This window comes from Phascolarctos cinereus, unplaced genomic scaffold (genome assembly GCF_003287225.1).
Source record: "Phascolarctos cinereus isolate Bilbo 61053 unplaced genomic scaffold, phaCin_HiC Scaffold_5;HRSCAF=322, whole genome shotgun sequence".
In the NCBI taxonomy this organism is placed as follows: domain Eukaryota; kingdom Metazoa; phylum Chordata; class Mammalia; order Diprotodontia; family Phascolarctidae; genus Phascolarctos; species Phascolarctos cinereus.
Window position 1 is genome coordinate 351634216 of NW_027555958.1, and position 13778 is coordinate 351647993.

General features: G+C 35.4%; 1 protein-coding gene across 6 annotated transcripts in view; it reads left to right on the top strand.

Moving 5' to 3' along the window:
- Positions 1-13778, top strand: part of CDC42BPA (CDC42 binding protein kinase alpha) — a 430427-nt gene that overhangs the window by 179124 nt on the left and 237525 nt on the right. For all 6 annotated transcript variants that reach the window (XM_020982125.2, XM_020982131.2, XM_020982126.2 and 3 more), the window contains exon 5: positions 6906-7054. In XM_020982125.2, coding sequence (XP_020837784.1) covers positions 6906-7054 — 149 coding nt within the window. The remainder of the gene's footprint in view (positions 1-6905; positions 7055-13778) is intronic.

A 13778-nucleotide genomic window follows, 5' to 3' on the forward strand; every position in this document is an offset into this window, starting at 1 on the left:
AAGAGCAATACTTATTTATGCCAAAAGCCCTATTGGTTAGGAGCCAAAAGCAAGCAATGGCCATATACTAGAAGCTTTCCTAAATAAATTCAAGAGTAAAGCAAGGGGGCAGCTAGGTGGCACAGTGGATAGGGCACCGGCCCTGGAGTCAGGAGGACCTGAGTTCAAATCTAGCCTCAGACACTTGACACTTACTAGCAGTGTGACCGTGGGCAAGTCACTTAAGCACATTGCCTAGCTTAAAAAAAAAAAAAGGAAAAAAAAGAGTAAAGCAAGGATGTCTTCTCTCCTCATAATTATTAGATAGAATTTTAGAAAAGGTAAATGTAGCAGTAAGACAGGAGAAGGGAATAGCAGTGTTCCCCCCTGCCCTCCAGGCTACTTCTTCCAGTCCAGTTCCCACAGCTATCACTGAGGAGAGAAATCATTGTTGAGAAAGGGGCCACCTTCCTCGTCACCACTGATAATATCTGCTGGACTAAAATATCCATATCCCTTGACCCAGAGATTCCACTATTGAACTTGTGCCCAAGGAGATAATTTATAGTAAAAAATAAATCCTCATATACATGAAATATTTATAGTAACTTTTGGGGATAGCAAAGAATTGAAAATAGCCTGTGCCTGTTGATTGCGGAGTGTATAAACAATTTATGGTCCATGAATGTAAGGGAATATTGCTGTGCTGTAAGAATTGTCAAATATGAAGAATTCAAAAAAAGCATAGAGTAATTTACTTGATCTGATGCAAAGTGAAATAGAACCACAAAAACAACATATAAATTTGACTATAACAATGTAAGTATAAAGAATAACCACAAAGCAATCAAAAGTGGTACAAACTTATAACAAGCATGGCTCTAAACAAGAGATAAAAGAAGACATTCCTCCCTACCCTTCTTTTGAGATGAGAGGTCCACAAGTCTCAACACTCAGTAAGCATGTAAGTGCCAACTATGTGTGCTTTGGATGCAAAAAGAGGCAAAAGACAATCCTTGCCCTCTACAAACAGTATATACTGAAAAACTAAAAATCCACTTAATTGGTACATTGATATATACCTAATAAGTATTGTACACTGTACCTGTTTGAGATTTTTTTCAACATATTTATTGTTTTTGGTGAGTTTTCTTTCTATTCATTTTCTTTTAAAAATATTATTTTTAATATGTGGGATATGGGGGAAATTCTAGTGACATAAAAATTTAAAGATCTTAATCAACATTTGTTTTAAAAACTTTAGGTATGTTTCTTGATCACACTACCTCATATTTTAAATATAATTACTTAGAGAAATTTGTTTTGTCTTTTGTTTTGAAAATATCTGGTATCATTTCTGTTACTAAGGTTTTCTTACTTTACACCATAAATTGGAATCTTAGGTTTGCAGGTTTCTCATATGCAGGCCTAAGCAACACTATCCCTCATATGTCTCATCAGTTATCTAATCTTATTGGTTCTACCTCTATATCTCTCAGCTGTTCACACAGCTATCATTTTAATAGATGCCTTCATTATCTCTCACCTGGACTTTTGCCATAGTTTCCTATTTGGTATCCCTGCTTCAATTCTTTCCCCTCTCCAAATTAGCTGTGTAGGGTCTTTACATAGAAATTTACAATTAAATTTAAAAATTTCTATTTTCGTGTTTAAATTTTGTAATTTTTATAATTTTAGCGCAGTAGAACACGTAGATAATTTAGGCTGGTGCAAGGTCCTGTTCACATCTGGCTGAGGTGAATGGGTGATAGTTTTCTAAGGGAACATGCTTTTGCTGGGAACCTATAAAGGCTGGATAGCGGGGCCAGGATATATACTATATGTACAGCTGAGTAAAAACTAATGGTATGAGTGCAGGGTTCTCAAGGGTATAGGACTTCGGATGAAAGACTGGTGTACCAGTGGGCCAGATAACATGGTCACTTATCACGGGACACTTGAAGAGAATCTTGGTAGAAGCAATATAATGTTCTCAGGCCCTGCCCATCTTTCCCTGTCTTTTTATAGCCACAATCACAGCAGTAAGGGGGCAGATGCCACCCCTCCCCCCGCACGCCCCGCCGCGGCCCCCAGTAGAGTGTTAGGAATGTCTTTCAGCACCGTCATCTTTCATTATTGCTTATGTATGTTTTATGGGAGTTCAGTGTCTCCAAACCCTCTAATGGTGATGGCAGATGGGCTTGGATTAGATGGCAGGAATGTTTTCACTACTGCACATTCAGCCTTAAGAAGCAGTAGATAATATAGCCTAGAGGTGAGGAGGATTAACTTCAAAGTCTCTGTTGTGCCCCAAGGTTTCCTCCCCTCCCCCATGTGATAACTGGTCTTGGAATTTGGTTAAGAGTGTGACTATTAACCAGATTGGTTTTTTGGTTGTTTGGTTTTTGGTTGTTGGTTTGGAGGAGGTTTCTGTCAGCACCCAAACTTACTCTCCATTTATGCTCAAAATAGAGAACTAGTCTTGGGAAATGCTGCCATAGAGAAGCAGCTAGAGAGGGAAAAAAATGGATCTAGGGCATTTTGGTTCCATATCTCCGTAGCTTTTGGGTCCTTGGACAGCAAGCTCCTTCCACAGCATCTACGTTGATGTAAAACCAATGAGAAAAAATGAAAATTTGGCAACAATTCAAGGAATCAAAATAGGCTCCAAGATTAGATAAAGAGGGATGATAACCAGATTGTACACCAAGACACGAAAAAGTTGCTGTCTCTCCCCTTGATCTTCATCCAGTTGTCTGTTTTCCAGCCTAGGGTCTACCGTTACCCCCACCTCTCTTTCACTCAAAAAAAGCCTTTCAGAGTCAAAGAGAATGATGAAGGAGAATCCTGAGTTTCAAGTTTGTAGATCTTCTTTAGGGGTAAGTGGGGAAATTGGCTCCCAGTTACCCACTAGTAGTATAACTTATTCTTAACCTAGTTGTTACCATGTTCTTTTCACAAACTGATAATTCCAGAATTTTCGTAGGCATCTCTTCTCAATCTATAGGTTCAGGAATCTGCACCTTCTTTCTTGTAAAATAGAGATAACCATTTTTCCTTGCAGTCAGTTAGCATTCCTCTTGTTTCACCTAATTTCCTAAGGACTGCTGTTTTTGGCTTTGACAGTTGCTAAGCTTGATTCTTTGGTTTGACTGCTCCTTTTCTATTTCCTTTGCTGTATCATCATTCTTTTCCTGTCTACTAAGTGTATGCCAGTGCTCTGTTCTAGACCTTTTATTTCTTTATTCTCTATCGTCAGCTCTTTAGGGTTTAATTTTGATTTATATACAGATGAATCCTTGATCTATATATCACCATCTTTTATTGGGCATTTTCTACAGTCAAATTGAACTCAGCATTTTGAAGAAAATTCATTAGCATCATGCCCTCCCAAGCCTACCCCTCTCTCATAATTCTCTGTTTCTGCAAGACACCACTATCTGTTCAGTTTTGGCATCTCAAATGTATCTTTGACCCTTCACCCTGCCTCACTTCATATGTCTGATACATTGTCAAGCTTTTTTAATCTTCTTCCACATCTCATCAATACTACTTATTGTTTTAAGGAAAGCTCCATTTATTACTATAGTTTTGAATTGTTTTTTTAAAACAAGAGTGGTGGTTGAATTTTGATAAGAGCCTTTTCTGTATCTGTTGTTTTAATCATAAGATTTTTGTTGTTTTTGTTATTAATGAGGTCAGTTATGTTGTAATGTTGAACTAGTCCTTCATTCCTGCTGTAAATACAGCCTAGGTGTAATGTATGATCTTTGTGATATATTGCTATAATATTTGTGCTAATATTTTATTTTAAAAATTTGCATCAATATTTATTATGGGAATTGATCTATTGTTTTCTTTCTCTATTATAACTCTTGCTGGTTTTGGTATGAAGACCATATCTGTATCAGAAGAAATTGAGAAGGACCCTACTTTACTATTTTTTAAAAACAACTTATATAGTATTGGAATTAATTTTTATTAAGTGTGGCAGAATTCACTTGTAAATCCATCTTGTCCTGGGATTTTTTTCTTTGGGAGTTCATTTATGGCTTGTTCATTTAGGGTTAGTTTATGGTTTGTTTGTTTATGGCTCATTTCCTAAGATAGGGCCTATTCTATTTCCTCAGTTAATCTAGGCAATTTGTATTTTTGTAAATACTCATTCATTTAGACCATCAGTTTTATTGGCATGTAGTTGGGTTAAGTAGCTCCTAACAATTGTTCTTATTTTTTCATTGATTGGAAATTCACTTTTTTCATTTTTGATATGGTTTTTCTTTCTTTCAAAAATCAAATGAGCTTAAAGCTTCTCTGCCTTATTTTTTTTTAACAGTTCAGTTTTTCTGTCGTGGTATGGTATTAGAGGTTTTTACTTTGTTGATGTTCTAGGTTTTGTTTTGGTTTTTTGTTTTTGTTTGTTTCTCTTTTGTAAAATGCCTGTCAACCTATTCTTTCTCTCTTATTGATGTTAGTATTCAGAGATAGGAATTTTCTTCTAAGTTTTACTTTGGCTACATCCCGCACATTTTGGTATGTTGTCTCATTATTGTTATTATCTTTAATGAAATTATTGATTTTTTTCTATGATTTGTTCCTTGACCCAACCAACCTTTAGATTAATTTATTTAGTTTCTAACGAATAATGTGTGCTTAAAAGGCCCTTTATTGAGTATAATTTTTATTGCTTTATAGTTTGTAAAATACTTATTTAATATTTCTGCTTTTCTGAATTGGTGAAGTTTTTATGAAGTTGTCTTACATAGCTATAAACAGGTGTACTCCTTTTTTACTCCATTCAGTATTCCCTAGCTCTGTTATATCTTCTAAAATTCTGTTGATCTCCTTATCTTTTTAATTTATTTTATGGTTAGGTTTGTATTGGTCTGAGAGGGGATAAATTGAGGTCTACTATTGTATTTTTGCTATCTGTGACCTTCTTAAACTCTTTTAACTTTTCCTAGGAGAATGTAGATGCTATGCCATTTGATTCATGTATGTTTAGTATTGATAGTCATTGTCTATGAAACATTGTATCAAAGTATAGTTTCCCTGTTTATCTTAATTAGGTCTGTTTTTGCTTTTGCAAAACCCTATTTGTGTGAAGTAATTTACCCCATTCTTCCTTTCCCTTTCTTCCTCTCCCAGTGTATTTTTCTTTTCTGTTCTTCTTTTGAGATCATCCACACATAATAATATCACACTTAGCCTCTCTAATTCGATTCCCTCTAAGATGTCTAGTAATAAAGTTCTGAAGTGTGTTATGTATCATCTCCCCATTTATGTATGTAAACAGCTTAATCTTCTTTAGTCCTTTATGAGTTTTTGCTGATATTTAGCTTTTGTAATGCTTCTTTTGACACCTTTGCATGTCAGATTTTCTTCCCAGGTCTGATCTTTTCATTATTAATGCTTGCTTAGAAGTCTTCTATTTTTAAAAAAATCCTTTTTTTCCTCTGTGGGATTATACTTACTTTTGGTGAGTGTGTTATTCTTGGTTGTAATTCTTTATCCTTTTCCTTCTAGAATATTTTCTGCTAAATTTTCTACTTGGCCCCATACTTTAGACCATTCCTCTCTTCTGTGGATCTGTGACCTGAAACTGAATAATTGGCCATAGAACTGCCAGATGGCTTCCATTCCTGTACCCGTTGTTAATTCAGGGATGTCCTGGGATCTCTTCCTGCCTAGGTGCTCTGGGTTAGCCTTCTTTCCGTCCCTGAGTGCTAGAATGCTCCCCACCATCTCCTTATGTGTTCTGGTTAGTCCTTTTCCCCACTGTCTGCAAACCTCTCTTTCTGTATTCCTAATCTTCTGTGGTCTGGAAAGATGCCTCATTGACTTTTTCTTGGCTTTCCAGATCAGAATTTGGACCAATCTGTTTTCTAGATCGTCATGGAGAAGAAGTAGGGAGAAGTCTGGTTCAATTGCTTCTTCTCACTCAGCTATTTTATTTCTGCCTTAGCTGCCAAACTATCCTAATGTACTGATCTTCCTATGTCGCTTCTCTGTTCAGTAAAATCTTGTCTCCTGTTGCCTCCAAGATCAACTACAATCTCCTTCCTTGGGCAATTAAATCTCTTTACAACCTTGCTCTAACCCACTTTTCCATATTTATTGTCTATTATTCCCCTCAATATAATATGCAGTCCAGATAGATTGGCCTTCTTACTTTGTCTTCAGAACTTTTCATCTCTCCCCTATGGTATGGTAGGGCTATCCACTATGCCTGGATTATACTTCCTCCTTATATCATCTGCCTCTTAGAAGCTTGAGCTTTCTTCAGAACACAGCTCAAATATGACTGCTTGGTGATCCTGTTCTCTCTTCCTAAATTCCACTGCCTTCCTCTGCCATTAACTTGTACTTGCTTGGCATGTATGTTATCTATACTTATATGTAGATATTTTATGAGAGGTGGTATATAAGACATCATGTAAAAAGAATTTGAGCAAAAATATGGTTTGGTTGTGCAGTAAGTATGGATGATAGATGGACTGCCTGAGAACAGTACTGGTTCCAATGAAATGTAAAAAAGGTCCAGAAGAACATTTTCAACATATCTTTGGAGTAGTTGCAGGAAAATCAATAACTAGGAAATACACAGGTTGAGAAGTCAAGACTGATTTGTGACCTGTATTTATGCATATTGCTCTGTATTAGTAAGATTACAGGCCCATTGAAGTAGTGTCCTAAGTATTTTCTTAATCATTGGATATCAGTAGATCAAATATTGCCTCTGGAGGATTTGTAATGGCAGTTTTTAATATTAAGGATCTTCATATTCATAAAGGTTTGGTTACACTTGTAGATCTTTCTATACAGTTCCTTTTTAAAAAATGGATTCATAAGAATTCCCTTGGCATTTGACCTTGGGAATGTATTCAATTTTTCTTTCTGAATGAATGTTATATTTCCCTTCACAGTACCTGGTTATGGATTACTACGTTGGTGGGGATTTGCTTACTCTGCTCAGCAAGTTTGAAGATAGACTGCCTGAGGATATGGCTCGATTTTACTTGGCTGAGATGGTCATAGCCATTGATTCAGTGCATCAACTACATTATGTGCACAGGTAAGGAAAAATAGCCCTGAAGATCGGGAAATTTCTTTAAGATGATGTATTATATCTATATAATATGCATGTGTTAGGGCCAAAGATCATTCTTCACCATCCTTGTGGAAGTAGAGATCAGTTCTCAACAAACTCCCAAATCTGTGGGCCAGGATCATATACTAATATTGTTAGCAGAAAGAGTTATTTTTAGATATAGGTAACTTTAGTTTAATTTGTCTACTATTGACTATAAATTAGAGAAAATGTGTAAATTTTAGACTCTTAAGACTTCCTAAGTTGACCTATTTAAATTAAATTTTTTTATAGGAAAAAAATCTGAACAAATTGTGTTTAAGATTGCTAACAAAAATGTTATCAATATGACCAAAATAATTTGCTTATATCTATTTATGGACATTTGCCCAAGTTTTAGGGTCATTATATTAAATAGTACCTTTCACTCATTTTTTACACCTGGATTCTGAAAGTCTATGAATGTTTAAAAAGCTAATGCTTGCACGTTCTGTAGTATAAATATGAAAAGTTGTATAAATACTCTAAGCAGGTGTTATTCCATGTAATGGGCACTATCCATTTCTTGAATTCATTAAATTACTTCTTTATGAAATTTGTAGCTTAAATAATATTTCAGTCAAGTAATTAAAAATATATAGCATTGAAAATGTTAGAACATAAAATTTCAAAAAGTAATTATTTTTCAGTATTGGGACAGATGCTTGAAATTGGTCTGTGGCTATGTTTATAGAATTCTTGAGCTTCTAGTCAGATATAGAATGTTTTTGAAGTAAAACATTGCAAAATAATTGAACAAGAGGCTTATAGAAATGGTAATATCATTTCAAGCTTGTTTCTTTTTTCTTAAGGAAAGACACTGACTACAGATTCCATGACACTGATAAATGCTCAGGTTCTTGGTCATAGAGGAAGCAATGGATACTTTTTTTTTCTTCTCATAAACATAAACACAACTCTGAAAGTATGATATAGTGGATAGTTGGCCTCTGAGTCAAGAGGACCTGGATTCAAGTCTCATTTCTATATTCTATTTAAAGACAACCTCCCAGTGGGAGAAAATGGATGCTTTCAATAGAGCCATACTCATAGAAAGTGCCCATGCCTCAAATAAACTTCTCTGACCACGTTACTTAGTGATTTCTGACTAACAACTCATTTGACACACAACAAGAAGAATTCAACCATATTTTTCTTATTATTACCAAGGCAAATTAAAATGGAAGTCATATTTGTATAGAATATATTTGATACTCTACCTCATACTCCCCCAGTTAGTGGTGCCAGGTTCTTGTTATTTTTTGGGTTAGCGTTCACTCCAAACTCTTATTCAACAAGCTCCCTACCAGTATTTTGCTTTTTACCAGTCTGTTCATAACAAAGGTATTTTAATTAAATGCCAATATGTATAATATAATAATATGCTGTTATCTCCATAATCATTGTGTTGGCTTTTCCACAAATACATGCATACTCAGTGCGAAGAGTGTATCTTTATATGAATTTTGTGGGTATTCCATACATGATGAATGCACATGTCTGCAAGTGACAGCTCTTGCTTCTGACACTGTAAAGTTAGCATTGTCATCTTTTGATATCATTGTATTCTTTCTGCTCATATGTATCCCCTTATTTTCTCTGACAGTGTCACTGCCTTGGTATAGTCCCTTATCACCCCACTCCTGAGCTATTGCAAGAGACTTCTCTTTGGTGTCTTCCTGCCTCAAATCTCTTCTTCTCTAGGCCTTTATCCACAAATTGATCTTTCTAAAGTGCTGATCTGATCACATCTGTTCAGTCAACTCTAGTGGCCTCTCATACACCTCCAAAATAAACTACAAAATCTTCTATTTTGTTTTAAAAGCATTTTGTAACTTCTCTTTTCTACATTTCTAGTCTTCTTATGCTTTACTTTCTTTCACATACTCTGAGCCAGTGACACTGAACTCCTTGTTTCTCCCATACAAATTCTGTCTCCAAATTCTGAAGGTTTTCACTAGCTTTTCCCCATGCCAGAATTTCTGCAACCTCATACATGCCTCCTGCCTTCCTTTAAGTCTCAGCCGAAGTCCTATTTTCTGCAAAAACTTTTTTTATTTCTTTTTTTATCTTGGTACTTTCCCCTGAGACCATCCCCATTTTATTCTGTGTATATCTTGTTTGTACATTGTTGTTTTCATATTGTCTCCCTCGTTGGACAGCAAATTCTTTAAGAGCAGGGACTGTGGAGTGTTTGTGCCTAGTTTCTTTGTATCCTCAGTGCTTAACACAATTCTTGGCAAATTATTAAATGTAGATGCTTAATCAATGCTCATTTACTGACTGTTCGATGTGCTTCTTAGCTGGTGTTGTCCTCCTTCATTTCCTGCCAGTTATGTATCATCCTTTCCCTACAACAGAGATGACTCTGCCTTTGTCCACCAATCTCCTGATTGACCTCTTTGGCTGTTTTCAGGCTCACCTAATACTTTTTATAATGATAACCATGACTGCTGTGGATAAATTAGTGAATGTTGATGAGAGTAAGGCTACTCTTCTTCCAGTTATCCACATCAACCTGATTTTTCAACATCCTTCTGTGCATCAGCTATAATCTTCAGCTGGCTTACTGACTTGCTTGTGAATAGAACCAGAACAATTTATACAAAGAAACAATTTTGTAAAGGCTCAAAACTCTGATCAACATTATGTCCAACTGCAGTTTTAGAGGAATGTAAAAGATACAGCCCACCTTGTGGCAGGCATGTAAAGGATTATGTCTAAATTATCCGTATATTGACATAATATGATCATCTTGTCTTGTTAGAATATCTAGTAAACTACTTGAAGGTTGGGACTGTTGCATTTTTGTTTTTGTATCCCCAACACAATGTTCCTGGCATGCAGTAGGTGTTTAATAAATGCTTGTTGATTTATTGACAAATGAAAAAATTTACGAATTTTGCACATGTGTATATGTCTTAAAGAGAGATAATATATAAGATGCAGAGGTAGGTTTTTTGGGAAGAGTGTTAAAAGGATTAATACTATGCAAATTTTTAGATTGGTAGGGTAGAAAGAGAGGGCATTCAAAATGGGAAGATTGGTTTGAGCTAAAGACACTGAAGACTAGGATAAGCAAAACATGGAGGAAAGTAAGAATACTAGTCAGTGGCTGGAACTCTATATGGTAAGTTGCTCTGGCCCTGTCTCCCAGATCCAAGCCAGCTGCACTACCCTGCAGGATTCCTGAATACCCAGAGGAATTTTGTGTTCTTATTGATGGCAATGGCTTCAGCCTCTCCTGGGTGGTAACTGCTGCCCACACCCACCATTATTAGCCACCATTAGCTAATATCCCAGTTGCATTTAGCCTCTTACTATTGCTTAGCTTTTATAAAAGGATATTTACTTCAAAGGTATAACAAAAAGCAAGTAAAAAACTTTCTCCCCAGTACCTTGAGGGACATACTCACTCCTAAACAACTTAGGTCTCTGGCAGGAAGAAGACTCGTAACTTAGCATAAGGAAATTTCCTACAAAGCATCCAAGTTTATGTCCAAATGTGACATAACTTTTGGATGACTTCTCATCTTAGCTACTGCTGACTGGATCTTGAATATCATTCTGAAGGCCATTCCTTGCTCTATGGGGCATATATGCTGCCCCAGACTGTGGAATGCTGGTATGCCTAGATACTCTCCTACATTTTCATGGTCATGGTGGCTTTACTCATTTCATTAGGAACAGAAAAAAAAATGCAGAGGTCAAGGACTGAGGTTCTTTTACTGGACCATATCATGTAGTTTTGTTGGGCCTTCAGAGAGGAAAAGGCCCCGTTACTTCTCCCCTTATAGCATTGTCCCTCAATAGAGGTTGAGGTTCCGAATAAAGTCATCAAATCAGCTAAAAGGAAATAGTTACAGCTGATAGACCTTTTCTGAATGCCTCTGTAGCCAAAAGGCTTCCTGTTCATCATGTGCTTAGCAGATCAGAAATTGTAAAATATTCATATGTCTTCCAGAGGCTTTCCAAGGCACTTATATGTCATCAAATTTATCCTGTAGTCAAGCTCCTTAGTGTCTTCCACGTGGAGAGACATCATCTGTGGCATTCTGCAAATGCACCAGCCCTCCATTACTTATATATTAGAAGTGAAGATGCTAGTAACATTAAGAATCTTCTGACAATTTTCAAATTCCTTACTAATTCCTTTTAAATTTCCTTCCTAATCAACAGGCAGTTTAGAATGTATACCCTGTCATAGATGCACTTTTGTTTTTTAAATTCAAGCTTCGTTGTCAGTATATTCATATTTGGCTTGCTGAATAGCAGTTTGCAACTTTAGGGTATGTGATTTTATTCCTAATCATTGATTTGCTGAAGTGGAAAATTCTGGAGTAGATTGTACTTCAAGCAGCTTAGAATCATTTTGGTACATCTTAAGGCTGGTTGATAGAAGTGCAAGCCAAAAATATGTGGTTTTGGTAAAGTAGGTTATAATTTGGAATTTACAAACCCACGCTCCTCACCCAACACCACTTATTTCTTATCATGTTTACTAAACTCTGTGACAAACTGTATCCAAGTCCCCAGTTTACAAGCCATAAACATTTGTAAAATTAAAGTCTCAAAAATCCTCCTAATTATTTTTATTCTGATTAGGATGCTGTTTTTGATTATCATGTAGTTTAGTTTCTAGATTGACATAAATACAGAAGTATTTTAGAAGCTTTTTTTTTTTACATGAAGACCTACACATTTTAGAAGAGTTGTCTTGGAACTAAATTTTACCCTTAAGATATTTTCTGTGTTATCAAGAAGAAAATATTTTGATTGCTGATCCTGGTGTCTTTTCCCTGGATAAAATTAATATTGCTATACACTATGCCTCCAAAGCGAGTCTTGCTAGTGAATAGAAACAACTTCTTTTGTGCTTGAGTTTGTTTTTATAACCTACCTTATATTATAGTAATTTGTGCACATCTTATCTCCCCTTCTAGAGTGTAAGCTTCTTGAGGGTAGGGGTCATAATCTTAGTATTTAATTCTGTATCATATTGGGTGCTTTATAAAATGCTGTTGAATGAGTATTATAGCAAGTAAAGTGTTAAGTTGATGGTAGAGAGATGCCTTAATTGAAGAATAGGTTAGTGTTAGTGAGCCTTCCTAAAATTATTTTGTGTATATGTATATCGTATTAATTTATTCTATACTAAATGTAGCATTCATGCATATTTTCATAACATATGAAAATGCTATAATAAATATATAGTATTCATTTATTTATGGATATATTATTTACCCTAGTAAAATTTAAGCTACTTGAAATGGGGTGTTGTTTCACTTTTGTCTTTGTATTCCCAGCATCCTGGTGTCTGTGAGGTACTTAATAAGTTTGTTGAGTAATTGATTAAGAGATTTACCCCCCCCAACAAAACAAAACAAAACAACCTTTCTGTAAGAAAAAAAAACATTTAGATTATTTTTTCCTGCCTTGAATTGCCATTTTTCTATATAACTCCTTTGCTACAAATACTTGACTACAGTAATTAATAAGAGCCATTTGTAGGATCATAGATTTAAAGCTGGAAGGGACCTTATCTTAGAGGTCACTTAATCTAATCTTATTTTATAAAAAACTGAGACCTGGAAAGATAAAGATACCTGCCTAAATTCACACAGGTTATAGTAGGCAGAGCTGGGATTTGAACCTGTGTTCTTTGCCTCTGAATCCATTCTTCTTTGAAATGTACAATACTTTAAGCCAACAAAATGATCGGATGTTTACAAATTTAAGTAACCAGGTTATGTGGAAAGAATTTCTTCTCTGCCTTTGTCCATTGAAAGGGAGAGCTTTTACATTTTTCGCACTAATATATTTTTTCTAAATTGTATATTATATATATTATTATATAATACTAGATAATATCCAATATGTTAAATATTGTCCTTCATCACCAATTTAACATTGATTTACAGTGCTCTATTTGTTAGGCAACCTTATTTTTTGTGTAACAAGATGTATAGTAAGCTTTAGTAATTGTTATTGACTGACTAAATATGGCATTTTTATAGTTAGTATTCTTCTAATTTTTCTAATTTTGCAGCCCAGGAGCTTTTCATTTCCTAACAGTTCACATGTTGTCTGATGTACAGGTTCAAATTCTTTTCTCTCAAAGGACATTAAGTAAATTTTAATGACACTAAAGGATTTTAAAACTCTTGGTCTATGTTATCTCATTTAATCCTCACAGAAACTCTCTGAAACAAGCACTATAGGTATTATTTTCCTTATACTACAGTTGAGAAAACTGTAACATTGTTAGCAAGCATGATCTGGATGAAGGTCCAGCAAAGGAGACATAGAAGGGAAGAGTAAACAGATAGGAGAAAGTCCAGGAGAGAGCAGTATCACAAAATACTTGAAAGAAGAGAGTTTCAAGAAGAAGAGGATGATGAGCAAGGTCAAAAAGGATTGAGAAAAGGCTGTTAGACTTATTGGTAAACAGATTATTAGTCATTTTGGAGAGATCAGTCTTGATTGAATATCGAGGTCTGACACCGTATTAAATCTGCCTAGATTTAAAAAGAGAGAGGAAGGAATGTGAAGACATCAATTGTATATGGCCTTCTTGAGGACTTCATCCAGAAAAAGGAGGAGAGAAATGGGATGCTAGCCTGTGGAGGTTGACAAATCAAGTGGGGCTTTTTAAGGATGGAGGAGAAAT